The sequence below is a fragment of the Lingula anatina genome, chromosome 6, assembly GCF_051362555.1.
Source record: "Lingula anatina isolate TDL-2025a chromosome 6, LinAna3.0, whole genome shotgun sequence".
Lineage (NCBI taxonomy): Eukaryota > Metazoa > Brachiopoda > Lingulata > Lingulida > Lingulidae > Lingula > Lingula anatina.
Genome location: NC_141772.1, coordinates 19300201 through 19328070, shown reverse-complemented (window position 1 = coordinate 19328070; position 27870 = coordinate 19300201). Strand labels below are relative to the sequence as shown.

Genomic DNA, 27870 nt, shown 5'->3' with positions numbered 1-27870 from the left:
GGATGGAGGGGGAAGAGAGAGGGGGAAAAGTTGGGGAGAGACTGAGATTTCCACCGAAACTGAGACCATTTGATGTTCAAATATGTAAATCATTACTCTGAGAAAATTTTTGAAACCACCAACCAAAGATGCTTGTATTCAAAATATTAAGAGAGGAAGGGAGGGGGTAGAAAAATTACAACTAGCAACGGAGAATCGAAATGGGGTTAACGTCAATATCTGTAGCTAAGTTAAGTATCGTTTACCGTGTTCTCACTTATTCGAGTAAACTTTTAGCTGAATTAAGTGGAAACAACCCGTTACCCCTACCAAACGCTTCTTCTACTTTAGAATCACATGGTTGAAAAATAATGGAAGAATAAAATGGGAAGAGATAGGAATTTACACCTTTGGCCAAAGTCGGCGTACTCTTCGTGCAGGATATGAGAAAAGTACGCAACAGAAGTGCCATATATGCAGGTAGAGTTAGCATAGTCATAGTCGGGTTCCGCAATCACCGTGGTCTTATCTGTTGGCAACCGGGAAGCTAACAAGATGTTTGCAAGCAACTGTCCACGTGCCTTGTCAATAACACCAAATTGCCAGCCATGTTTGTGACAAAGTTCTCGCCCCAATCTCTCGGCCTCCAAATATGTCTTTTTGCGCTCTTCTGGTTCAGTATTTATGAAAATGTCACTTGACCTGGTCCAAGTGAAACCGCTTTCCTTAATAGTCAAGGTCATGTTAACCAATCCATAGCAACGTCTGTCAATCAACCACCACGTTTCCGGACAGGTCCTTGACGACAACACTGCCTTGAGGGAGGACGTGTCTCCTTCTAATTTTACCCCAACAGTAGGGGTAGATTCCGTTAGGTTTGAATTGACCACTTCAGTACCATTTTTCTTTTCAATCAACGATAACATGCACAGAGCGCTGGTGTGATTTATAGCAAGATAGCACGGGATTTGGACCCAATTTGAAGACAGGCGCGGAGACGTGAAAACCATCATGGTACATCTCCGGCCTTCGTCAAACAAGGGTTGCCTTATGTTTGGATCGAAGAAGGTACGCGTCGTGGAGTCTAGCTGCAACATGGCTAACTTTCCTTCAAAGTGGGGTTTTGATTTTTCTGGATCATACCAATCCGTAACCCCGGTTGTTCCATCGGGCCACATAGTTGAATGATCCTAAATACAAGTTTGTACTTATTAATTATAGACAGCACTGCTGTTTTCAATTACATGTCTCAAACACTAATTATTTTTCTATCACTTACTATCTTTGAACTGGAAAGAAAACAGGATTACAATGTATGCAAATACAGGTATGTCTATTTTACCATCACAGAAAATAATGTATTAAACAATGCTCTGTCCACGAGCCTGATAAACACGACAGCATACGGAGATAGTCTACTTACATTCCCACCGCGGAGTCCGATGTACACCAGGGAGCGTCTTCTGATGAAGAGGTCAGATATCCAGACCCTCGCCAATGCATTCTTCACATAATCGAGGTCAGCGTTGTCGTGAAACATCCCAAGGAAACCACCCTTTTGCGAACACTGATCTTTTGCCTGTGCCCATGACATCTTGTCATCGGAGAAATGAAGATTGTAGCAGTTGCCACGATATTCGATTCCACCGAATTTACTGTTTGTGCAATTTGTCGTTTCTGCCATGCTGCTTGCGAAGCCGTCCGTTATATCTAAGGCATATTTCGTGAAGGCTCCACTCATTGCAGTCAAATCGTTGTCGTCATTTGGTCGGTAAAATTCAAGAAGAAATCTATAATTTGATATGCTGGACCAAACGAATGGGTCCTGTGTCCCAAAAACGTAAGATATCATACAGTCACCACTTGGGTCATCACAGGGATAGTACTCTTTGATACCATACATTGCCTTTTTACTGGTGAAACACTTTTGAGCTGTATCGTCAAAAGTAATAGTATAGGCCAAAAAGTGTTCACGGTCAGAAACACTTTTGAATAGCGTTCCGAATGCTTTTTGTGACAAGATTTTGGATTCATTTTTCACCGAAGGAAGGGTGCAATGAGTATTTAAAATACCGCATGTTTTAAAGAAATGATTAAGGTACGCATGGCTAAAACAGTCGTCATACAGCTTTTTATAAGAAACGGCAATTTTAAAATTAAATGATTCGTGTGCAGTAAAATCTGCCAACAAAACTCGGAAGCGAATAGTTTGGTTGGATCCTGGGGAAGGGAAATACATGCTTGTCTCAAAGAAATCCGACATAACCTTTTCAGTCCGTTTGTAAGGTTGGATAAATGGTATATCAATGACATGATAGGGACGCCAAACAATTAATCGAACTTTAACCTTACTTATCTGCCAAGTAGATGTGAAGGTAACAGTGAAGGGGTTGCTTGTTACCGCATCCGATGAAATAGTTATATCGAAATCATCAGTTATGTCTGTTGGTGGCTGAAAGCTTAGGTCATACTCAAACAAGAACCTCCGATGATATGAATCTTTTAATGTCAGTTTCTCTGTCAGGAAAATATTGACCTCTGCTTTTTTCCTTGTGAAGTTTCTTCCATAACTTCCGTTGTTGAACTGACCTTTAATCACTTTAGAATAACCAAACTCCGATGCGTTTAGATTAAAATCAAGGTAAGGATGAAATAGCACATCCTGTATAGGTTCGTGGTATTTTCGGAATGTTATCAGTCCATAAAAAATAGCATTTCCATTGGTCATCCCATCGAAAAGTCCGCCGACAGAGTACGATACAACATATAAAGATTGGTAAGGCACATATATTCCCCGAAAGCTTGTACACAAGGGTCCGATGGTCAAAGAAGCATTGTGTCCCCATCCGTCTATAAACAGGAACAAGCCAGCATAGGGGCACTGTCCTGCCTGTGGCATAAGCACGACGGGTCTGTCATCTACAAGGCTATCAGACCTGTCCTCATACACGACAATCATTCCATAGTGATGTTCTACATATGATACCTCACCGCGCCCACTCTCAAACCAATCAACATGGTAGTGCAAGTATTCGGAAGCACGGCTAGTGTACTCCAGTTGGTGTATGTCAGCTCTTTGTTGAATACAATGGGAGCTCCTTGGGCTTGGGGTTTTGTCACACGGCTGCATCCAGTTTGAGGCAAAAGTTGCTGAAAACAACATAGTCACGACGGACCTGCTTTGCTCAAGGATGACATACAGCTGATGAGTTCTGGCGTTGGTGTTTCCTGTGGTTTGGAAAGAGTATGACGTGAGATGAACTAATAGTTGTGCTCTTTCGGATGGTCCGTCAAAAATGCGTACAGCACTTGCCAAGTCATTTGTCGTTGCATACAACACCCAGGCCATGTTCAAAACCTTTCCTATATCTGTCTTAATGTAAAAGTGATGATAAAAATGTGACTGTGACACGAATGTGACGGTGTCAAAAGAATGTTCCAATATTCCAGTTTTGTTGATATAAATCGAATTCATTGTAGACTTCACAGGTTTCCAAGCGCTAGATGACAGAGCTGTGTAAAATGCCCTAAACCCCAGCTGGTGTTCATGTCTGTCATCGGTCTTATATTTGACTGTCATAAAAGAAGTCGATGAATAGGAATGCCAAGGAAATAAACTGCCACAAAACCTCCCGATCGATGGACTCTCTGTAGTATTCCCGTCGTATATTTCTAAAAAATCATATGGACAATCCTCGTGAAAAATTAAGTTGAAAAATTCGAATGTGAGGTTAACTATGAAGCCCATAGGCACCTCTATATGCCACAGGCAGAATTCATTGGGGTAGTAGTCCCCGCCTATGGTTCTTAGTGGACTGAACAGTCGGCCGCATGGAGACCTGAAATGTTTCCACGACTTGCAACCAGAATCTCCATACCCAACATTACAAAATTCCACCATACATTGACCAAAACTGTTCAGATTTTCCCCAGTATACTGCCCATCACCAGCAAAATGGTTTTTGAGGCAGTCTGAAGCAACTGTATTTAACACTTCACTGCTGTATAAAGCGGTACTTCTGTTAGCTTTGGAGTTCCCCAAGCGCCCGTCCTCTTCCGACGCCGTGTCATAAGTTGTACCGACGCTACCCATCCCTTTTACTGGGACCATTCCCTCTGCGACAGCACCCAGGAACACAATTAATACGGCTACGCGTAACTGTAAAAGCTGCCCCCGCCACGAAACCATGGTTTCTGAAATAAATGGTTGACGTTAATTACCGAAAAGGAGTAAAAATATATGTGTGTTTCTTCTGGTCGTAAATACCTTTGTATTATCGTAAATACATTTGAAATACCTTTGCTAAGTGACCAATTTTCTCAAACAATTGAGAGATGTATTTTGGAAAATGAGTTTTGGACATGAATGCCTGCATGTGACTTCCGGTCACGTCCATACCAGTACAGGTATATCCCCAAAATAAAGGTTTTAAAATAAATAAATGAATTATATTTGTTAAACTGCATTTACTTATGAATCGAAAATAAACTTCGACTCTATTTTACAGTGAGTCGCCGCTCGTTCAATTTTGTCCGGTCTGATCGAAAGATTTCACCTGGTCATGCAACGATGCAAATGAATGGTTTGAAACGGCAAGTCAAACACAAGACACCAGCTCAAAGTTCACAATTTTTAAAGAAATAACTAAAGACGTTTTCCTTCAGCCTGCGTGTTTCTCACTATTATTGCCATTGTTTTCTTTTTTTTTTTTTTGATCCTATGAGCATAGAGTAGTGGCTGGTAACGTATTGTTTCTAAAATCTGCTCATTTTAAAAATATTTATAATACCAGTTTGTTTATTTCTCCTTAGGAATGATCTCATGCTTTCAGTCTAGAAAAGTTATCTCTGTGATTTAAATCTCTCATCTATATATACATGTAGTTTCGCATAATAAGTTTAAATGCTGGTATTAAGGACTTACATTGGGATTTTACTCCTTAAATTTGTAATTAAACCCAATAACCCATTATTCACACGAAAAACTGTGTGGTAAACAGCTGCAGCGTTCTATTTTCCAGTCAAAATGAATGGACCTAACTTCCAGCATACCATGGAATAAGGTCGTCTGATTACGATTAGCCCACAGAAGGAAGACAATCTTACTAAACTCATGAACTCGCCTCAATCACAACGGTTGCATGCGGGACAACTGAGGGACTAGATTTCTACTGTGAGCTGATCAAAATCAGACGGCGCACTGAGAAGGGTAGCACGATGAGATTTATACAAGAATAGATTGACAACACCCCAGTTTTAGAGGTCACAAAAAACACACAACAATAACAAAAGGGAACTTCAGACGCTCAGGATGAATGGTAACTAGCAATTACTCTTGTCATTGAAAATATTATGCGAACTGTACAGACTTCATATATACCTGATCTCAGCCAGTACCTATGACAGGAGCAAGCTGAAGCAAACGTCTTCTAAAGTTTCCTCACCATAAAAAGGTCAACAGACATTTCTAGATTGAAAGCTCATTGGAATAAACACGTATATATATGTTTTTTCCGAATCCAGGAGCAGGTGTCTTCCACCAAATTGTCCATTATCAACGATTACAAAAACTCTATACAGTATTACAGAGATGCCCTGTAGCCGTTTCTTGAAAAAGCGCTAATTATGTTTTTGCGCAAATAGCCGCGTGCCCTCCCTCTCACGACAGCACTTTCATTTGTTTGTGTAGATAAGTGGTCTTTTTCTTTTACTTTTTTTCTTAAAGGGCTTGAAAAGTAACACGATATAATCCTGATTACAGTACATTATAGCCACGCACGCGTGTCCTGCCTAAATGAGTTGAGAGGTTGCTTTAGGCAAAAAAAGCATTTACATGCACACATTTCCTTCCAATATTTTCTAGGTGGACTGAGGGATGTCACTATCTCTTTAAGATATGCAGTCTTTCGGATCTGGGTTTATTCACTTATTCAGATAAACTTTAATCCTAACGTTTCCGATCCCCGCCCCCCCCAAAGAAAAAAAAATAAAAAAGACAAAAATTGTGCACAATGGGCCCTTTCCTTTCTTTTCGATATATACATATAGGACTTCTGTATTATCTGCGGTATAGTCGTCATTTTGGAAACCTGCTAATATGGCGTGCGGGGGGGGGGGGGGGTTGACTTGTTGTTTAGAAGCCTGCGAGATCAATAGGCTTGTAGGATGATATTTATATAGAATAAATTGATTAATTGAAAAAGTTAAGTTGCAATGTAACCTTGTGTCTCACGTTCATTGCTTATGATGCTTCTATCCGAGCACTTGTTATTGATATCCTGTTACTTGGTTTTTATGTGAAAGATGGGAGCTTAAATTAGCTACACCCAGCCACAGCCTGTAGAGTCATTGTAAAGCCGCATTTTGCAACCAAAGAAATACGTAAACGCAATTTCCAACTGCAGGCCTACCCAACTACCAGACTCGGCACCGAATGATCCTGAATTCACCGGTAAATCGGACCACACTACCCGTTTTCAAGGTGTGTATCAGTACGCATTTCACAGTACGCACTTCACTTCTTAAGTGACTACAGTCATTGTCAATGTCACTATTTGGAGTGGATGCCACATTGGTGCCAAAACACCAATGGTAGTCATCGATGAAAATCTGAACAAGATCAAATAAAGGAATAATCTGGGAACCACTTGACTATTATTTGATAGGGGGCACCTTAGGAACAATTTCAGGTTGCAGGATGAGTTTGCCGGTTCACACAGAGCACTTTTAATTGCAGATAACTTACAGAACCAAGGGAATGAGTAGCTTCCTTGGTCATCGAAATCGCCATATTTGAACTACATATAGGCAGTACGTGGGTAGGTCATTGAATCAACGGCCAGCATGTCCTACATCAAAACTGAGCTGAGCCAAATTGGACACGTTTTAACCGTATTCTGGAATTTTATTCCAGATTAAACTCTAAAAACCTATCATAAGGAATATCTTGCGTCTTGAAAACTCTGGTAGCAGCAAGATGAGGTCAAGCGTAACAGTGACTGTTGCTGTGACTATTGACACTGACATAGGGGGTCTTTGTGGGGCGTGTAACTCTTTTAAAGACAATAATTAGGAAAATATGGAGATAGAAAATATCGCTTTTAATGGTTGTCGTATGACGTAAAATAGGCAATGTATTTTTGTTTCCTTCACTGACGAATTCAATTAATGAACTGATGTCACAATGACATCAAATAAAGATATTATCAAAAGTTATTAAAACACGATTTTAATCCTTATTTTCATTTATCAGTAAGTAACATAGGACAAAAAACTGATGAATTATGTTTTGGAAAAAATATTCCATATTAAATGTCTAGTCTGTATATAGAAAGTTAAAATGTTAGGATATTTAAATTATAGTAAATAGTATTTAAATATGAAGATAAAAGCCAGTCTAATCAGTTATGAAACTTTTTGAAAATAAAAGTTTTTAATTCTTTTTAAAAGTTGTCCTCGGATTATATAGTTTTTACGTACATTGGGAGAATGTTCCATTCATTTGGTTCATTAACTTAAAGAGCAAGGTCGCCTTATATTCTCTATCTGATATTACATGACATATGCAAAAACTGGTTATTTTAAACTACGCATTGGAGCATAATGATGAACTAGCTTTTGTAGGTATAGGCGTGCTGGTTGATAAAAAACTGCATGCATATGAATTAAAATTAAATGCGTGCTCTAACAGAGAGCCAGTGCAGCTGCTTTCGAATGGGTGTGATACGAGCCTCTCTGGCTGCACGGGTTAAAAAAACGCGCTGAAATATTCTGAATTCGCTGCAGTTTTTCTATTCGTTCTTCGGTACAGCCAAAGAGTAAAGAGTTGCAAAATGAAAGGTTATAATCGCGTGGTATTGATATATCCATGCTAACAAATGTGAAAGATATATTTTTATTTCAATTACTATTTTATTTTATTTTATTTCTTCTTAACAGACATGAAAACAGCCGGTGTAATTCTGGTTGACAATATTTTAAGTGCCAAAGTTTTGGGCAGTCGTCACTGGACTACTTGGAACGACAAATTCGGCAAGTCAACCGTCAGGACCCCAAATTATGCTGCAGTGTACAGTTGCCAAGAAACTGATGGCGTGTTCAAACTTGTGACACAGAGTTTGTTTAAAAATTACAACCTATATAAAATCAGGGACTTCTTAATTAACACTTACTATAGGCGAAACTACAAGTGCCAACTGATTAAACAATGGCAATCCAACAGCCCAGACAAGCAAAGCTTTAAACAGAGAGTTCTATACCATAATTAATCTTTAAATGCTGGCAAAAGTGGGTTATTACGTTAACCTAAAACAGCGCTGAATATATAACTTGAAAGTTGGGTTCATGTCTTAAGAATATATGCTTTCAAAAATTGACAATCTGAATGACTTTGTGATGCTTCCTCGGACACCATCTTCAGATTTAAGAAGAGGAATTTACAGCTTGCACAGAAAATATGGAGTCAGATGCCATTAACTTAAACCCTGCTGCAGACGAGAATATGTGATTCTTTGGAAATGAATATAATATTGAACAATTGTCATATTTTTGTAATTTTTGTGTTTTTATCGGTTTATCCCTTTTTGTAATAAGTTCACCATACTATATAATTGTAATAAATACCATTTACATAAAAATAATACATTATTATAGAGTTATTATTGTATTCTTGATGAATAATTAGACCTTTTTTCAAAAAGTTTTCTTCTATTTAATTATCTTTTACTTTATTCAGTTCTTTGTTTTAACTCAATTAGTTAGTTATAGTTAGAAATCAGAAATCAATTTTCCACTCAAAATAATTTATATCCTTCAGAATTTTTACTTTTGTTTTATCAAAATTATATAGTGAAAGGCACATGTATAAGTAAATGTTTTCAACTATCATCTTTCATCCAGACTACTTATTGATTGATTGAAATACAAAAGTAAATGTATTTTCTCTTTGTTTCCTGCACCTTATTTCACAAGCTAGCTTTTTGAGATATAACAAAAATGAAATACTTAGTATGTCGGCAGAAAGAGAGAAATACAATAGCTTTTAATGATTTCATATCAACAAAACTGGTAAACCCTTTCTAGTAGAAGCGAATACAACTCTTGTAACCTATCGCCTGCCAAACATCGCTCTCCGACTTTCTCCTGATGTAATATATGGCATTGTACATGCATTGTCGTGAATTTCTAATCAACACTTTATTCAGATTTCCTTTTTTGTGTCAAAGGTCGTGCATTTAATTACCGATGAATGAAGTCGTGCATTTAGTTACAGATGAATGGATGGTCAGCAATCAATGGTCAGCAATTGCTGTTTTAGATCATTTAGATGAATATTACATTCACTGTCCTTAATGACGAAAAAATGTATTTCACGTACAGGGCAAGGACACACGAGTTGAAACAAACCGTTGCAAAATCCGGACAATATGCCCAAGTTTCATTCTTACTTTATGAAGATGTCCATTTCGAATAAAGTGTAAGTTTTTAATTTTATTCATCCTAGATTCATACAACATTGGCCAAAAAGGTACCCTCAGTGTCAGAGCAACGTAAAAGCTAGCTTGTTAAATATACCTTGTGATGGGGTCGCTTTTACTGGCTCTGACGAACAGCGACAATCTGAGGGCGTTCTTCTTCAAAATTTTGCCTGGGGCGCTTCCATATTTGGAAGTCACACGTCACAGCTGTATCCGCCTGGATCCATATTTGGAAGTCATAAGTCTCGTACGTCACAGGTTTGGCCGCCTGGAGCTGCCTTTCCCGCCTTGCGCTGAAGTTATCTCGTGCAGACGAGACAAGAAGCAATTAAAGTGCCTGACACGGAGTTAAAAGTTTGAATTGAAAATATCTTGCAGTCGAAGGTCAGTGCCACAATACAAGCAACATTCTGCTTTAAAAACTGATTTTCGTGTAGCCATTGCGCAGCCCTTATAGTGGTATCGGGCATACAGTGTAGCTGTCAAATTTGGCACACGGCAAGCACGTGTATTGTGCACGTGTATATCTCAGGACTAAATGTTCTTTGATAAGCAAAAAATACAAAAACATTGGATATATATTTTCTTTTCGAAGAATATTATTTATTTTTTCACTTTACATCTTAAATACAGCAAATAAAATTAAATAAAGCAGAATTAAATCTGTTTTACGTTTCATTTTGGTCTGATGACATTCAACTGCAGATTCACTGCGGAGCAGTTCTATCTGATTGACGGAAGTGTAACATTGCCGCTGTTCACTAGAGCCGGTGTACCATGAAAATCTGACTCCCCTAAAATGTGACTCCCCAGTCAGATTTTCATTATGAAAATGTGACTCCCCAGTCAGATTTTCATAATGAAAATCTGACTCCCCCCATGAAATTTTGACTCCCCCCAAAAAAAACATTCATTAATCTCATTTTATTTGAGTAAATGATTATGATTTTGTAGTATGCATAATGGATGATACATTGGCACTTTTTTGTAGTTTGCAGGTGAAAATTTTCATAAAAAAAAAGAAAAATTAAAAATGTGCACATGATGAAAATGTGGTTCCCCTATGAAAATTTGACTCCCCCTCCACAAAACTTCATAAATCTTATTTTATTTTGAGTATATGACTGTGATCTTGTATTACGTAAAATGGTTGATACATTGGCACATTTTTTGTAGTTTGCAGTGAAAATTTTAATGAAAAAATGAGAAAATTAAAAATGTGCACATAATGAAAATCTGACTCCCCCATGAAAATTTGACTCCCCTGCCACAAAACTTCATAAATCTTATTTTATTTTGAGTATATGACTGTGATCCTGTAGCATGTAAAATGGTTGATACATTGGCACATTTTTTGTAGTTTGCAGTGAGAATTTAATGAACAAATAAGAAAATTAAAAATGAGCACATAATGAAAATCTGACCCCCCCATGAAAATTTGACTCCCCCTCCACAAAACTTCATAAATCTTATTTTATTTTGAGTATATGACTGTGATCCTGTATTACGTAAAATGGTTGATACATTGGCACACTTTTTGTAGTTTGCAGTGAAAATTTTAATGAAAAAATGAGAAAATTAAAAATGTGCACATAATGAAAATCTGACTCCCCCATGAAAATTTGACTCCCCTGCCACAAAACTTCATAAATCTTATTTTATTTTGAGTATATGACTGTGATCTTGTAGCATGTAAAATGGTTGATACATTGGCACATTTTTTGTAGTTTGCAGTGAAACTTTTAATGAAAAAATGAGAAAATTAAAAATGTGCACATAATGAAAATGTAGTGTTTTGACATGGGAGTGCAAAACCTACAAGAATAAAGATGGATACTTGTTTTAAAAATATTGACCAAAATTTTCATCATCAAACTTTCAAATAATGACAAAATATCGATCTCTATGCAAACTATGTGGAAAACAGTGGTATGGTGACTGAATATAAAATAGGTCCTTTTCTCCATGGAAGTCCAAATCTCATGGGTGTAAAAATAAAGATTTTCATGATTTCTTTTTCATGCTTTCACTATTTTATCATCAAACCTTTAAATATTTCCAATATATTTTTCATAAAGTATCCTAAAAGAAAAGGTGTTGAAATGATCATCAAATATTAAATAACTTTTTCATAGGGGAGACAATAGGCGATTAAGTGGGCATTTTGAATTTTCTTATTTTTTCATGAAAATTTTCACCTGCAAATTACAAAAAAGCGCCAAAGTTTCCTCCATTTCACATACTACAAGATCACAGTCACATACTCAAAATAAAATAAGATTTATGAAGTTTTGTGGACGGGCAGTCATATTTTCATGGGGGAGTCAGATTTTCATTATTTGCTCATTTTTAATTTTCTTACTTTTTCACATAATTTTTCACCTGCAAACTACAAAAAATGTACCAATCTATCCTCTTTTTTACATACTACAAGATCACAGTCATATACTCAAAATAAAATAAGATTTATGAAGTTTTGTGGAGGGGGAGTCAAATTTTCATTGGGGAGTCAGATTTTCATTATGTGCACATTTTTAATTTTCTTTATTTTTCATTAAAATTTTCACCTTCAAACTACAAAAAAGTGCCAATGTATCCTCCATTTTACATACTACAAGATCACAGACATATACCCAAAATAAAATAAGATTTATAAAGTTTTATGATGGGGGAGTCAATTTTTCATTGGGGAGTCAGATTTTCATTATGTGCACATTTTTAATTTTCTTTATTTTTCATTAAAATTTTCACCTTCAAACTACAAAAAAGTGCCAATGTATCCTCCATTTTACATACTACAAGATCACAGACATATACCCAAAATAAAATAAGATTTATAAAGTTTTATGATGGGGGAGTCAAATTTTCATGGGGGAGTCAGATTTTCATTATGTGCTCATTTTAAATTTTCTTATTTTTTCATTAAAATTTTCACCTTCAAACTACAAAAAATGTGCCAATGTATCCTCCATTTTACATACTACAAGATCAGAGACATATACCCAAAATAAAATAAGATTTATGAAGTTTTATGATGGGAGAGTCAAATTTTCATGGGGGAGTCAGATTTTCATTATGTGCTCATTTCATTTTTATTTTTCTTATTTTTTCATTTGAATTTTCACTGCAAACTACAAAAAAATGTGCCAATCTATCCTCCTTTTTACATACTACAAGATCACAGTCATATACTCAAATAAAATAAGATGTATGAAGTTTTGTGGAGGGGGAGTCAAATTTTCATGGGGGGAGTCAGATTTTCATTATGAAAATCTGACTGGGGAGTCACATTTTCATAATGAAAATCTGACTGGGGAGTCACATTTTCATGGGAGTCAGATTTTCATGTTACAGGTATTGTTGATATGGGTTATATATGAAATCAAGATCGAGCTGGCAATACCGGAATCTAGAACCTAGGGTACCAAAATGGTTGCCCACTCCTGATTCCATGTGCTTTCATTTACAAATTATCTCATCACAAGTGTATATTGCAATAAACAGTCCTTTTTATTCCAGATACCATAATTTACATGATTAAGGATACAGGAAATATAAAAGAGGGGTGAAAATATCTATATTTCAAGCCATCTATTCAAATTTATAACATGTACCCTTCAAATCCAATGTTTCATTTGATTTATACATAGGTAAAGAAATGTCCATAAAATGGAAAAGAAGCCAGCAAATATCACTAAATTTACACACAATTAGCATTCCGATGTACTCACTGAGGGTCATGCACGTGTCTTACAGCATGTTCGTCTACCGCGAACTGCAATAATCTCTTATAGGCGGCGCGACAAGCCTTCAACAAGGATAACAATTGTTCTGTGGCATATTATCCCATTATGCCTGTAAGGTAGGGAAATTTGGGCTGATTATTAGTGGGCTAGTTCTCCTCAACATTGTACACTCCAATTCATGCCACAGGTTGGATAATATTAGAGCTCAGAGATGGTTGTTCCATCCTCAGAACATTGTGTTTTTGCAATAAAACCACTTGCCAGACGAGAGCTGCAGGGGAATTGGGGGGGGGGGGGAACCTCCACCTTCCAATAATTATTCAAAAGTTATTATTATTAGCTATATAAACGTCTAACACACACATACACACTAACACACACACACACACGCACATTTAAATATATATGTAACATACACCTTATCTCGACATCGGTTTTAATCCTTAAGATATATGCAAAGATAGATAGGGTCTATATAATAATAATAATAATAATAATAATAATAATAATAATAATAATAAACCTTATCTCCACATCGGTTTTGATCCTAAAGTTATAGGCAAAGATAGGGCGCATTCCCATACTTTTAGATCGATCTATCCCCGTGGGGAGTCTCACTAGATTACTGTCAGATAATCCGGCTTAAATGTCCGTCCCGCCTACTACAAGCTGTAAGGGGGTAATTAACTTTCGTGCCCGCTCGGCTGACAGCTATTTAGCGTGAACCCCCAGGGAATTAGGTCGATCTAGTTGGATCGATCTAATCTCTGGGAATGGGGTCATAGACATATATAAATATATATGTAACATAAACCTTATCTCGACATCGGTTTTAATCCTTAAGATATATGCAAAGACAGATAGGGTCTATATAATAATAATAATAATAATAATAATAATAATAATAATAATAAACATTATCTCCACATTGGTTTTAATCCTAAAGATATATGTAAAGATAGATAGGGCCAATATAATGAACGGATGTAGGCTGTGGGGAGGGGAGGTGGTTTACGATACAATATATTTATTAAGAGTATAAAATCTATAAAACTATGTTCTGTAGACTTTACAATAAAATAAAAGGTTAAAAGGATTTCGTAAGATTAAAAAGTAATGTTTTAAAAGTGAACAAAATAGCAAATTATAACGTTCTGTAAAGTATTAAATGATCCACCTTTTTTTTTTTTTTTTTTTTTAAAGATTTTTATAGTGCTTTCTTGAAACCATCTGCTGAGCTGGGGATCTTCATAAAATGTATCCTCTTACTTTGCCTTCAGTTAGCCTCCAAACGAGTATCACAGGCGGTACAAATCACATGCTTACAAGTACCGCGTGTATTGTGTGCCTTCCACCGTTGCCCCTCTCCCTCCACCAAAGCGTTTTCCCGTCATTCGGTCGTGCATCGTTCAGATATATCCCTTTCATATAAATTCTATAGTAAAACTATGTTGGCTACTTGACTATATAAGATTTATAGGCATAAAACAGCAATATGCAGCTCAACAAAATCAAATGTGTTATGATAAAGCACTGTTACCAGGTCTCAGGGATCTTACTTTACACTTTGTGTCAGTGATAATGTGTTGCTTTCACGGGGAGTAAGTGGTGCTTCTGTTAATTGCGTCATTATTTCACTGTCACTACTCCTGCTCGCGAGTTGTTCGAGTTCCTTTGGTTTACAATACACATAAACAAACGGATTTAGCGTGAGACTCGCTGGCATGACAAGAAGTAAAAGAATTCCCTCATAATCTACAACAGACACAACACCACTTTCATAGAGCTTGGCAATCAAAATTGAAAACCAGTTCGCGAATAATGTAAAAATAATCCAGACAAAACCCTGTGCCCAGCGAGTATATGCATCCTGCTCGATGTCCCAATCTCTGATTTTAGACCACGATTTATACATAACAACCAACAAAAATATGAGGAATGCCACAGGGAGAAAGTTAAAGAATATTAGAAACCAGTCTAACAGAGCGGTCGTTCCATTTGTGTGATCAAATAAAGTACAGAAACTCGATCTATCAGAACCGTGTATCACTGACATTGCGCTTAGAACAGTGTAAAAAACAAGTACCATGCCCGACAAAATCGGGTAACTTTTCTTTGGAATTTTCATACCAGGAAAAAGCAATAAACGAATATCTTCCGCCAATATTCCAACCATGAGGTACATAGTAGTTCCGATGGAAACGCTCAGAATGCAAGCCGCTAATTTGCACAACCAGTGGTGTGTCCAATTGTTAATGTGAAGGTAAAACTCTCCTCGAAACAATTGGTCCACCACAGCCAAAACGAGCATGTATGTGCCGGAGAGGACCTGACAAAGCGCCAAAAAAACAACCAAGACCAAATCCATATCATTCCTTTGAGACCCTCTGACGTTAACCCAACCAATAACTGCCAGGTTACCTAACAATGCAATCAAACACAAAACCCAAATGACCACTTTTAAAAAAACATCGGAGATCAAGTCCGAACACGTGACCAGACCGGCAGGCTGAGGCGTGCATTTCATCACCTGATTAGCTATACAACACAACCTCGCTAAACCACTTTTAAATAGGAGGTCTGCGTTTAAAATTGACAAGGCACTGGCGTTGACGTTGGTAAGAGGGTTTCCTTCAAGGTTAAGTTCTTTTAAGTATACGAAAGGGGCCAGAGTCCCGTCGTAAAGGGTATCCAAATTGTTACGCTTCAAATCCAAAGTTTTTAGATGTTTTAGACCTATAAAGGCACTTGCATCGATAAAACTAATCTCCATGTTAGCCAGCGTCAAGTGTTGCAAAGATTGCAGCCCAATAAATGCATAACCTAAAACTGCGGTGATTGGATTATTCGTTAAGACCAAATTTGTCAAGAAATGCATATCTTGAAACATGTGCCCTTCAACTGCTGTCAGATAATTGTGAGATAGATTTAATTCACGTAAGTTATGGAGCCCTCGGAATAAGTTCTTTGGCAGTTCTCGTTGTCCGCAATTTGAAATGTCTAACTTGACCAAGTATATTAGCTGATCAAACGTTTTGTTTGACAATTCAAGGGGATTGCCAGAAAGAATTAGCCCCCTTAGGTTAAAAGAATACGTGGGTATGTAAGTTAAGTCCTTATTAACGCAATGTATCGATTCCCCCAAGCAGTTGCATTCTTGGGGGCAGGTCACGTGCCCGCAAAACTTCTCGTCGTCCCCACTTTTCTTACAGTGTTGCTGTCCGTCACAAAGTTCTGACACATGTACGCAAAACCCGTCTCCTTTACCGCGAAAAGCACCTGGACATGAATACGTATGCGTCGTGCAATTCTCTTCGTCTTCTGCGCCAGGGCAATTTTGGACGCCATCGCAAATACTGTGCAGATTTATGCAGTATGAGTTGGGGCATTTAAAAAGATTTTGGCTAGAACAAGGAATGTCTTGACACCCTTTTAAATGGTCGCCACTTCTGCAGTATGCAACAGTGCCGTCTCCTAGAATGTCATGAATGCAAGCGTTCCAAGGGCAGAAATAGATATTACTGCCATCTTCACAGGGAACCATGTTAGACTTGCACGAGAAAGCTATCTGCGTCGTATTCTCGTCTTCTCCAAAATTTCCAGGGCAATCATAGACACCATCTCGGATATACCGGTCAGCCAGGCAGTGCCCAGAAAAGCATACGAAACCGTCGCAGTTTTCTTGCAAAGAACCACAACCCTGTTCGTCTGTGCCATCGAGGCAGTCTTGTACTCTGTCACAGCGGTTTTGTAGAGGCACGCACTGGCCACGAAAACAACGAAACTGGTTCGGGTCACAGGGGGGGTGCCGACAGTATTTCTCATCTGATTCATCAGGGCAGTCCGGGTAGAAGTCACAAAATTTGGAGACAGGGATACACTGTCCGTTGTCGCAAGAAAATCCATGGAGTCCACACTCGCTGCCCAGTTTAGATAGTTCGTCGTTCTGTGTGACATGCAAGTCACGACAACCTGATTCGTCATCCCCGTTGATGCAGTCTCTAACACCGTCACATTTGTGGTGTTTCAAAATACACGTGCCGTCGGAACACTCGTGGAAGAATTCGGATGCTTTACAATTTATGTCCAAACTATTGGTCAGGTCTCTTTCACAAAGAGCTAATTTAATGCTGTTCAAAAAGATGTCTTCATCCGCAATATTTGGCAGAGTGCAATTAATTATTTCCCATGTTCGCTGGCTCCTGAAATGCATAAAAAACGGCGTGTTCGTACGAGTGTGCATGATAATCGTTGTATCATATGCAGATGCATATGATCAAACGTGCATCGGGTTTGTGACTGCATAAGTTGGTTTATATTGTAAAAACTGCAAGTTACTAATCTCCTAGACACACGGTATAGTACATTAGACCTGTACCTATGGGAAAATGCCTGCAAATTTTACACGTAATGGAACATACATGTATATAATACTGGTACATATGACAAAAAATTATCTCTGTTGATATATTGTTATACATATAACAAACACCTTCTCTTCCCTTTCCTCTATTCCTTCCACGCGATTTGTTCAGTCAACAGCCCTGAAAAAGGAGGGAGAGAGAGAGAGAGAGAGAGAGAGAGAGAGGTGGCTAAAAGTTGGGGAGAGAGGGAGGTTTCCAATAAAACCGAGACCCTTTGGTGTGTTAATATTTAAACCATTACTCTGGGCAAATTTCTAAAACCAGCAACCGAAAAGGTTGCGAAGTGAACACGAAAGAAGCTTGTATTCAAAATATTAAGCGAGGGAAGGAGGGTTAGAAAAAACTACAACTGACAACAGAGAATTTAAAGGGGTTAACGGCAACATATGTAGATATGGTCTATCAGGTGTCCCTCAATATCGTTTCAAACCATTTCCATTTTCGCGAGTGTGATAATAATTGTAAATCGTCAATAGAAAGCAAAATTATTTGTCATTTCGGAACAATTTATACCTTCTAACCAATAAGAAGGCCTATATTGGCGGTAATAAGAGTAACGGTCAAGGTCACATGAGAGTAGGCGTCAATCTGACTGCTCTCATTGGCTGGCCGATTCATCGCGTTGACAGGATAAAAGTTCAAGTGTTATTATTCAAATCAAAGGATATTGGCAAGGAATGTGGAATTAACGGACCTCCAAAGTAATTGTTTTGTGTCATTTGGAGTCCATAACACTCTCAATATTTTACACTCACAAAAATGGAATAGCATGTTCTCTTCTAGGCGTATTTTCGGCCAGACCTTATGGACTACTAAGTTAAGCATTGGATTACTGGTGTTCTGCTTATTTAAGTAAACTTTTAGGTAAATAAAGTGGAAACAACCCCTTACCCCTCCTAATCGCTTCTTGCACTTCAGCATGACATGGCTGAAAAATAGGAAAGAATGAAATGGAAAGAGATAGGAATCCATACCTTTGGCCTAGGTCCACGTACTCGTCGAGCAGAATATGAGAAAAGTACACAACTGAAGTGCCATATATGCAGGTAGAATTAGCATATTCATAGTCGGGTTCCGCAATCACCGTGGCCTTATCTCTTGGCAATCTGGAAGCTAACAAGATGTTAGCAAGCAACTGTCCACGTGCCTTGTCAATAACACCAAATCGCCAACCATGCTTGTGACAAAGTTCTCGCCCCAATCTCGCGGCCTCTAAATAGGTCTTTTTGCGCTCTTCGGGTTCAATATTTCCGGAAATGTCACTGGGCCATGTCCAGGTGAACCCGCTTTCCTTAATAGTCAAAGTCATGTTAACCAATCCATAGCAACGTCTGTCAATCAACCACCACATTTTTGGACAGGTCCTTGACGACAACACTGCCTTGAGGGAGGACGTGTCTCCTTCTAATTTCACCCCTACAGTAGGGGAAGATTCCGTTAGGTTTGAATTGACCACTTCAGTACCATTTTTCTTTTCAGTCAATGATAGCATGCACAGAGCGCTGGTGTGATTTATAGGAAGATAGCACGGGATTTGGACCCAATTTGAAGACAGGCGAGGAGACGTGAAAACCATCATGGTGCACCTCCGGCCTTCTTCAAACAGGGGTTGCCTGATGTTTGGATCGAAGAAGGTACGCGTCGTGGAGTCTAGCTGCAACATGGCTAACTTTCCTTCAAAGTGGGGTTTAGATTTTTCTGGATCGTACCAATCTGTAACCCCGGTTGTTCCATCGGGCCACATAGTTGAATGATCCTAAAAACAAAATTTCACTTATTAAATATTGGAATTCGTATCAGTTAAGGGAAATGCCATCTCTAAGTCATAAATCCGTTACAACAGTAAATGTTCAAACATATGTTTTTAGTCTTTAATAAAGGGCACCGGAGAAGATAAGATTGTACCGGAAGTGCGACGTCATGTGACGTCGAATGGTGTACGACGTAAAGCTGGATGCTCATATTTAGCTGGAGGAACACGGGAGTGGAACCGTCAGTGCGCAGTAGGAACGGATTCCCCGCCGGCATGGTAAAATAACAACTTTTTATTTTGGCATTTTCAGCAGAGAATACATTTTGGCAGGGTACAACTGAATGGATCGCTTAGGTATACTGAAATGTCTTTTTCAGCTTGGCATTGTCTCAAATTACATAGGACTAGAATGATTAACATCGCAAACCCCACATGTAATTTTTCTCTAAATCGAGTCCAAAGTGGTAAATAATCTCAGGTGAGCAAACTACCGATATCCAAGAGTATAAGAGGCTAACTTTCACACGTCTCAGCACCTAGTCACATATCCTGGCTTTAGAAACTGGGCGGTGGGCCCGCACCACTAGAGAGGAGAGACTGTGTGTTTGCAGGATATCAGTAAAGACAGAGAGGAATGTTCTGCTTGAATGCCCTATGACTAAACAACTAAAAAAAGCAGTATGTTCTGAACTTAAATAATGTGCATGAGCTGTGTGAAGGACCCGTGGATTTGTTGTAGATTTTATGTACCAAGCGTATTCCCAGTACCTACATGTATATTTTTTATCAGCAGCACCAGATTATAAGCTCTGTGTATGTTTGTGTGCTTTCAGATTGTGCATAACTTTTTTTGTTTTATGTTGCCACACATTCATAGAAAAGAACTACTACTACTACTACTACTACTACTATACTCTTTCTTGGGCTAGGGGGTGGTAGTACATTACTTGTCATCTATACAAAGGGAAATCGTACATGTTTCCTAGCCAAAAACCCTAATTTTGAATAGAATACGATGGTATCACCATTGTCTCTAGGAGCGATATCGGCCCCGCGGTATGAATGTAATTTTTATATGCTTGTTTACTGTACTTACATTCCCACTGTGGAGTCCGATGTACACCAGGGAGCGTCTTCTGATGAATAGGTCGGATATCCAAACCCTCGCCAATGCATTCTTCACATAATCAAGGTCAGCGTTGTCGTGAAACATCCCAAGGAAACCACCCTTTTGCGAGCACTGATCTTTTGCCTGTGCCCATGACATCTTGTCATCGGAGAAATGAAGATTGTAGCAGTTGCCACGATATTCGATTCCACCGAATTTACTGTTTGTGCAATTTGTCGTTTCTGCCATGCTGCTTGCGAAGCCGTCCGTTATATCTAAGGCATATTTCGTGAAGGCTCCACTCATTGCAGTCAAATCGTTGTCGTCATTTGGTCGGTAAAATTCAAGTAGAAATCGATAATTTGAAATGCTGGTCCAAACAAATGGGTCCTGTGTCCCAAAAACGTAAGATATCATACAGTCACCACTTGGGTCATCACAGGGATAGTACTCTTTGATACCATACATTGCCATTTTACTGGTGAAACACTTTTGAGTTGTATCGTCAAAAGTAATAGTATAGGCCAAAAAGTGTTCACGGTCAGAAACACTTTTGAATAGAGTTCCGAATGCTTTTTGTGACAAGATCTTGGATTCATTTTTCACCGAAGGAAGGGTGCAATGAGTATTTAAAATACCGCATGTTTTAAAGAAATGATTAAGATACGAATGGCTAAAACAGTCGTCATACATCTTTGTATAAGAAACGGCAATTATAAAATCAAATGATTCGTATGCAGTAAAATCTGCCAACAAAATTCTGAAGCGAATAGTTTGGTTGGATCCTGGGGAAGGGAAATACATGCTTGTCTCAAAGAAATCCGACATAACCTTTTCAGTCCGTTTGTAAGGTTGGATAAATGGTATATCAATGACATGATAGGGACGCCAAACAATTAATCGAACTTTAACCTTACTTATCTGCCAAGTAGATGTGAAGGTAACAGTAAAGGGGTTGCTTGTTACCGCATCCGATGAAATGGTTATATCGAAATCTTCAATTATGTCTGTTGGTGGCTGAAGGCTTAGGTCATACTCAAACAAGAACCTCCGATGGTACGAATCTTTCAATGTCAGTTTCTCTGTCAGGAAGATATCGACCTCAGCTTTTTTTCTTTTGAAGCCGCTGTGATGACTTCCGTTGTTGAACTGATCTTTAATCACTTTAGAATAGCCAAACTCCGATGCGTTTAGATTAAAATCAAGGTAGGGATGAAATAGCACGTCCTGCATAGGTTCGCGTTGTTTTAGGATTGCTAACTGGCCATAAAAAATAGCATTTCCATTGGTCATTCCATCGAAAAGTCCGCCGACAGAGTACGATACAATATACAACGATCGGTAAGGCATAAATATTTTCCGAAATGGTGCACACAAGGGTCCTATCGTCAAAGAAGCATTGTCTCCCCACCCGTCTATAAACAGGAGCAAGCCAGCATAGGGGCAATGTCCTGCCTGAGGCAAAAGCACTACGGGTCTGTCATCTACAAGGCTATCAGACCTGTCAATATACTTGACGACCATTCCATAGCGATGCACCACGTATGATAACTCACCGCGCCCACTCTCAAACCAATCGGCATGGTAGTTTGAGTATCCAGAAGCAGGACCAGTGTACTCCAGATGGGGCATAAAAGCTCGTTTTTTAATACAATGGGAGGCCCTTGGGCTTGAGCTCTTGTCACACGGCTGCATCCAGTTTGAGGCAAATGTTGCCGAAAACAACATAGCTGCGACGTACCTGCTTTGCTCTAGGATGACATACAGCTGATGAGTACTGGCGGTGGCGTTTCCTGTGGTTTGGAAAGAGTCTGACGTGACATGATCTAATAACTGTGCTCTTTCGGATGGTCCGTCAAAAATGCGTACAGCACTTGGCGAGTCAATTGTCGTTGCATACAACACCCAGGCCATGTTCAAAACCTTTCCTATATCTGTCCAAATGTAAAAGTGATGATAAAAATGTGACTGTGACACGAATGTAACGGTGTCAAAAGAATGTTCCAATATTCCAGTTTTGTTGATGTAAATCGAGTTCATTGTAGCCTTCACAGGTTTCCAAGCACTAGATGACAGAGCTGTGTAAAATGCCCTGAACCCCAGCTCGTCTTCATGTCTGTCATCGGTCTTATATTCGACTGTCATAAAAGAGTCCGACGAATAGGAATGCCAAGGAAATAAACTGCCACAAAACCTCCCAATTGATGCACTTTCTGTAGTATTCCCGTCGTATATTTCTAAATAATCATATGGACAATCCTCGTGAAAAACCAAGTTAAAAACTTCGAATGTGAGGTTAACTAAGTAGCCCTTAGGAACCTCTATATGCCACAGGCAGAATTCATTGGGATAGTATTCCCCGCCTATGTAACTGTGTGGACTGAATAATCGGCCACAAAGAGACGAGAAGTGTTGCCAGGACTTGCAACCAGAATCTCCATGACCAACATTACAAAATTCTACCATACACCGACCAAAACTGTTCAGATTTTCCCCTGTATTCGGCCCTTCGCCAGAAAAATGGGCTTTAAGGCAGTCTGAAGCAACTGTCGTGAACACTTCATTGCTGTATAAAGCGGTACTTCTGTTGGCTTTGGAGTTCCCCAATCTTCCGTCCTCCTCCGACACCGTTTCAATCGTTCTGTAAGATGTATTGGCGCTACCCATACCCTTTACTGGGACCATTCCATCTGCGACAACACCAAGGAACACAATTAATACGGCTACGCGTAACTGTAAAAACCGCCCCCGCCACGAAGCCATGGTTTCTGAAATAAATGGTTGACGTTATTTATCGAAAGGGAGTGAAAAAATACGAATGGCTGTGTGATTCTTCTGGTGGTAAATACCTTTGTATTTCCATTTGGCGACTTATCTCAAACAATTGAGAAATGTACTTTGGAAAATCAGTTTTGGACATGAATGCCTGCATTTGACTTCCGGTCACGTCCATACCAGTATATCCCCCAGTAAAGGCTTTAAAATAAATAAATGAATTATGTTTGTTAAACTGCATTTACTAATGAATCAAAAATAAACTGCGACCCTTTTTTACAGAAGGTCGTCGCTCTTTTTAAATACTTACCAATTTTGTCTGGTCTGATTGAAAGATTTTCCCTGGTCGTGGAACGATTTAAGTGAATGGGAGTGTGAAACGGCCAGTAAAACCCAAGGCACCAGCTCAAAGTTCACGCTTTTAAAAGAAATAACTAATGACATTTTCCTTCAGCTTCTGTGTTTTTAATAGTTATTGTCATTATTGCTTAAATTCTATTCCATTCGTTTTAATGAGCTAAGAGAAGATGTGGTTAGTAACGAAGTCATTCTTTCAAAAATCTGCTCATTACAAAACATTTAACATTTCAGCTTATTTATTTTTGTAAAGGCCAGTAGACTGTCGCCGCTGTGTCTGGAATTTTTGCATACTTTAAGTCTAGAAAAGTGATCTCTAAGATTTATGTCTCTCATCTATACATAGTTTCTGAAATTATAAGTTTAATGTTTGTATTGTTTAAGGACTTTCATTGGGCTTTGATTTCGTAAATTTGTAGTAAAACCCAACATTCACACGAAAATCCATGTGGTAAACAGCTACAGCGTTCAATGTTCCAGTCAAAATGAGTGGACCCAACTTCCAACATACCATGGAATAAGGTCGTCTGATTAAGATTGGCCCATTGAAGGAAGACAGTCTCACTTAACTCAAGAACTCGTCTTAATCACAACGGTTGTGTGCGGTACAACAAAGGGATTAGATTGACTTTCTACTGTGAGCTGATTGCAATCAGACAGCGCTCTCAGAAGGGTCGCACGATGATATGCATACCAGAATAGATTGACAACCCCCCAGTTTTAGAGGTCACAAGAAACACATAACAACAATAAAGGAGAACTTCAGAGGCTCAGGATAAATGGTAACTGGCAATTAATCTTGTCGTTTAATATATCATGCGAACCGTAAAGAATTGATATATACCTGATCTCATCCAGTACTTATGACAGAAGCAAGCTGAAGCAAACGTCTTCTAAAGTTTCCTCACCATAAAAGGCCAACAGACATTTATGGATTGAACACTTTTTGGAATATACAAGTATATATATATGTATGTTTATTCTGAGACCAGGAGCAGGTGTCTCGCACCAAATTGTCCATTATCAACTATTACAAAAACTCTATACAGAATTACAGAGATACCCTGTAGCCGTTTCTTGACGAAGTGCCATTTATGTTTCTTGCGCAATAGCCGCATGTCCCCTCTCTTAAGACAACCTCACAACAGCACTTTCATTCATGTTTGTGTAGTTAAGTGATTTTTTCTTGCCACTTTTTCTTAAAGGGCCTGAAAGGTATCACGATATGATTCTGATTGCAGTACATCATAGCCTCGCACGCGTGTTCTGCTTAAATGAGTTGAGAGGTTGCTTCAGGCAAAAAAGCATTTGGTTGCACACATTTCCTGTCCATTTAAGTATGATGTAAAATATTTTCTAGGTGGATTAAGCGATGTCACCGTCTCTTTAAAATATGCAGTCTTTCGGGTCTGGTCTTATTCACATGTTCAGATTACAACCAAACTTCAATCGTTACTGATCCCAGAAAAATGTTCACAACATACACACTTCCTCCCCCCCTCCAAAAAAAGGCCTATAAAGAAACGAGATATATACACCCAGAAATTTCCCACCCTTTTATCGTCCTTAGCTTGTAATTGTTCTGTTTTAAATATGACGTCGAAGCGAGTGAATTTCTGTGCATGTGCCCATTTCCATTTCGCAAAAATCCGCTAGTGATTTTTAAAATTGATTTTAAAAATGCCATTTGAATATTCTTGTACCATTTATGTAACTTAACATATATCGGAAAAAATAGAAAATAGATGTAATGAAATTATATCTACACGTCCTTTCGTTCAATGTACATGTAATACGGTCTTTGGTCGGTAACAGGTGTCTCAGTAACAGTGGCCATTATCAATGATTACAAAAACATTCAATCTCTTCTCCGCAATTAATTCATTTACGTGCTTTCTGCACACCTGATATCTACAGTGGTGCATAAAGTTATTTATATATGACAGAATGAAGTTTAAAGGTAACAATATCTCATTGTAACTAAGATATTCCGTACAAACCTAACAGCGTGGTTTATCTTGATCGTGTAACTGACCGGTAATTTTGAATCATTCACTAGCAATCGAAAATATCTGCACTCATGCTAAAATGATGAGATATTTTGACAGATATAGAATAAAGACAAAATACATTATTTACCCATCTCAGTAATGTTTAAATCATAATTTCATGTTCTTCTTTCAGATTATTGTGTAAGTGTTGGCTTTTTTTCGTTTGATTCCCTTGTGGTCGTCAATTACAAAGTTGGATATTTATTGACAATAATACGTCGTGTTCAAGGAAGTATGGATTAAGAAAAGAATGTCAGGCTCATCAAAAGGCAATGCTATATGGCTGCATCACAGAGGTGGTATCTCGTGAAGCTGCCACAGTCCCGGGTGATGATCTTGTAGACAGTTCCTTGGGTGATCCCTGCGCGAATAGCAATAGCCTTTTATTTTTTTATCGGAAGACGGTCAAGATTTTTCTGGATTACGTTGACACTCTTCTTGCTTTGTCTTTGACGGTCTTCCGTGATATTCTTATTCACTTCGGTGACAGCCAACCGGACCTTGGCTTTGAAACTATAGTCGCCTCGAGTGGTTTAGATCATATCAAAAACTGACAGTCTTCCAAATTAACTATCAGAAGTTGATAATCTTAATAATTGCTGATGCAATTAAAATGCCTGGTAGTTGACCAGAGGGTACGCTAGAACTCGTAAACAATTAACTCGTCGTACTCCCCAGGCCGGGTAATGACAGGTGTGTGTGACAGTGTGTGTGTGTGTGTGTGTGTGTGTGTGTGTGTGTGTGTGTGAGCACATGCGGGGTTGGGGACGGGGCAGTGGAGGATAAGCATACAAAGATAATTTGGAAGACTGTCAGAAAATATCTCTGGATCCGCCCCGTCCAGTGTAAAGGGGGTTTAAGGGTTACTGCATTATTCAGGCTCATCTGTGGGTGGCAGGGCTAGAGCCACATAGATTTTTACCTGTGATTATGTTAATCGCCGCGTCTGACAGAAATAAAGGTGTAAATTGGTATTTGAAAGAAAAAGGCATATTGGTTACTGAGTTTTCAAAATATTGTGGTATGTGTGTTGTGTTGCCCTACCGGACCTTGGCTTTGAGCTAACAACACCGTTGTTTGAAAGTGACGGGGGAGGGCCGATGGATGGGCTAATTTGTTTGGACGATTTGAGCATCGGTAGTTCAGTGGTAGAATGCTCTCCTGTCTTGCGGGCGGCTCGGTTGCGCTTCCTATACACCATGTTCTGGGCTGGTTTGATTTTCAGATCTCTTATTTGTATTATTTTTGTTCTCCCAGATTTTAATAATGTTGTTTAAACTATGTTATTTACGTGTATTTGCAAAAATATATTTTAATCGGTTAAAACTTTTCACGCACTCTACACTCAGAGTTAAAAGCGGTTTGTTTGACGGGGAGAAGTAGAAAGGTGGTGGGGGAGAATTTTTCGAAATGCACCCTTTTTTAAGTTCGTAAGCAGTATTTCTCAAATATAATAAAGTCTATGATAGCGTACAATAATTATTTTATTTGAAATAATATATCTGACTTGGGAGAGTTTGTTTTTATGCCAAAAAAGGAGGTACTTGAAATTGGACATCAGTTGGATGGGTATACATGTTTCACCGGATTTCATTTGTCAACATTTGTGAATGTACAAGTAAATAAAGAAAAATAACTTAAATCAGACATTTTCTTTGGTTCACTGAGCAATTTATCTAATAGATTTTAATAGCACAATGTCGTGTCCGCCATAAAGATCAAAAAGATATCTTATGAGGTCATATGATATGAGGTGACGCCTTGTGGTCCAAAAGTTCTTGAGTAATATGGCGGCCACTTGGTATAATGCCGATGTAAAGAAATTAACTATACAATATGATAAGTAATAAAAGTTTGCGTGCATCCACCTTAGATAAGAAATTGATATATAAGCGATCGGGATTGATACCTTGGGGGGGAAAGAGACTGGGAGAGACGGAGCACAGAGCAGACGTTGATTTCAGAGAGTAAGGAGTTGGTGAGTTCACTTAGAACATGTAGCTAGCGGGGTCATGTCGATACTCCCCCGCACCGATAATCCCCCTTAGTAATTTTTTGTATTATGCGCATCGATACGACCCCACACCGATAGATCCCCGCACTGGTACATCCCCGCACCGATACTCCCCCTCATTATCGATGCGGGGAAGCAATAATGTGGGGGGAGTATCGGTACGGGGAAGTATTATATTGGTGCGGGG

The 27870-nt window shown here is 38.7% G+C and overlaps 2 protein-coding genes across 2 annotated transcripts; both read right to left on the bottom strand.

The window, feature by feature from the left end:
- Positions 1-1250: 1250 nt before the first annotated feature.
- Positions 1251-4168, bottom strand: LOC147761302 (uncharacterized). The gene is made up of 2 exons (XM_087015259.1): positions 1403-4168; positions 1251-1268 (listed from the first exon to the last, which is right to left on the bottom strand). Exons 1-2 carry the CDS (start codon positions 4166-4168, stop codon positions 1251-1253), a joined length of 2784 nt encoding a protein of 927 aa, XP_086871385.1.
- An 8646-nt stretch (positions 4169-12814) lies between these two features.
- LOC147761301 (uncharacterized) lies at positions 12815-17493 on the bottom strand. Its single transcript, XM_087016308.1, has one exon. It carries the CDS (start codon positions 17442-17444, stop codon positions 14757-14759), a length of 2688 nt encoding a protein of 895 aa, XP_086872434.1. The 5' UTR covers positions 17445-17493; the 3' UTR covers positions 12815-14756.
- Positions 17494-27870: the final 10377 nt, after the last annotated feature.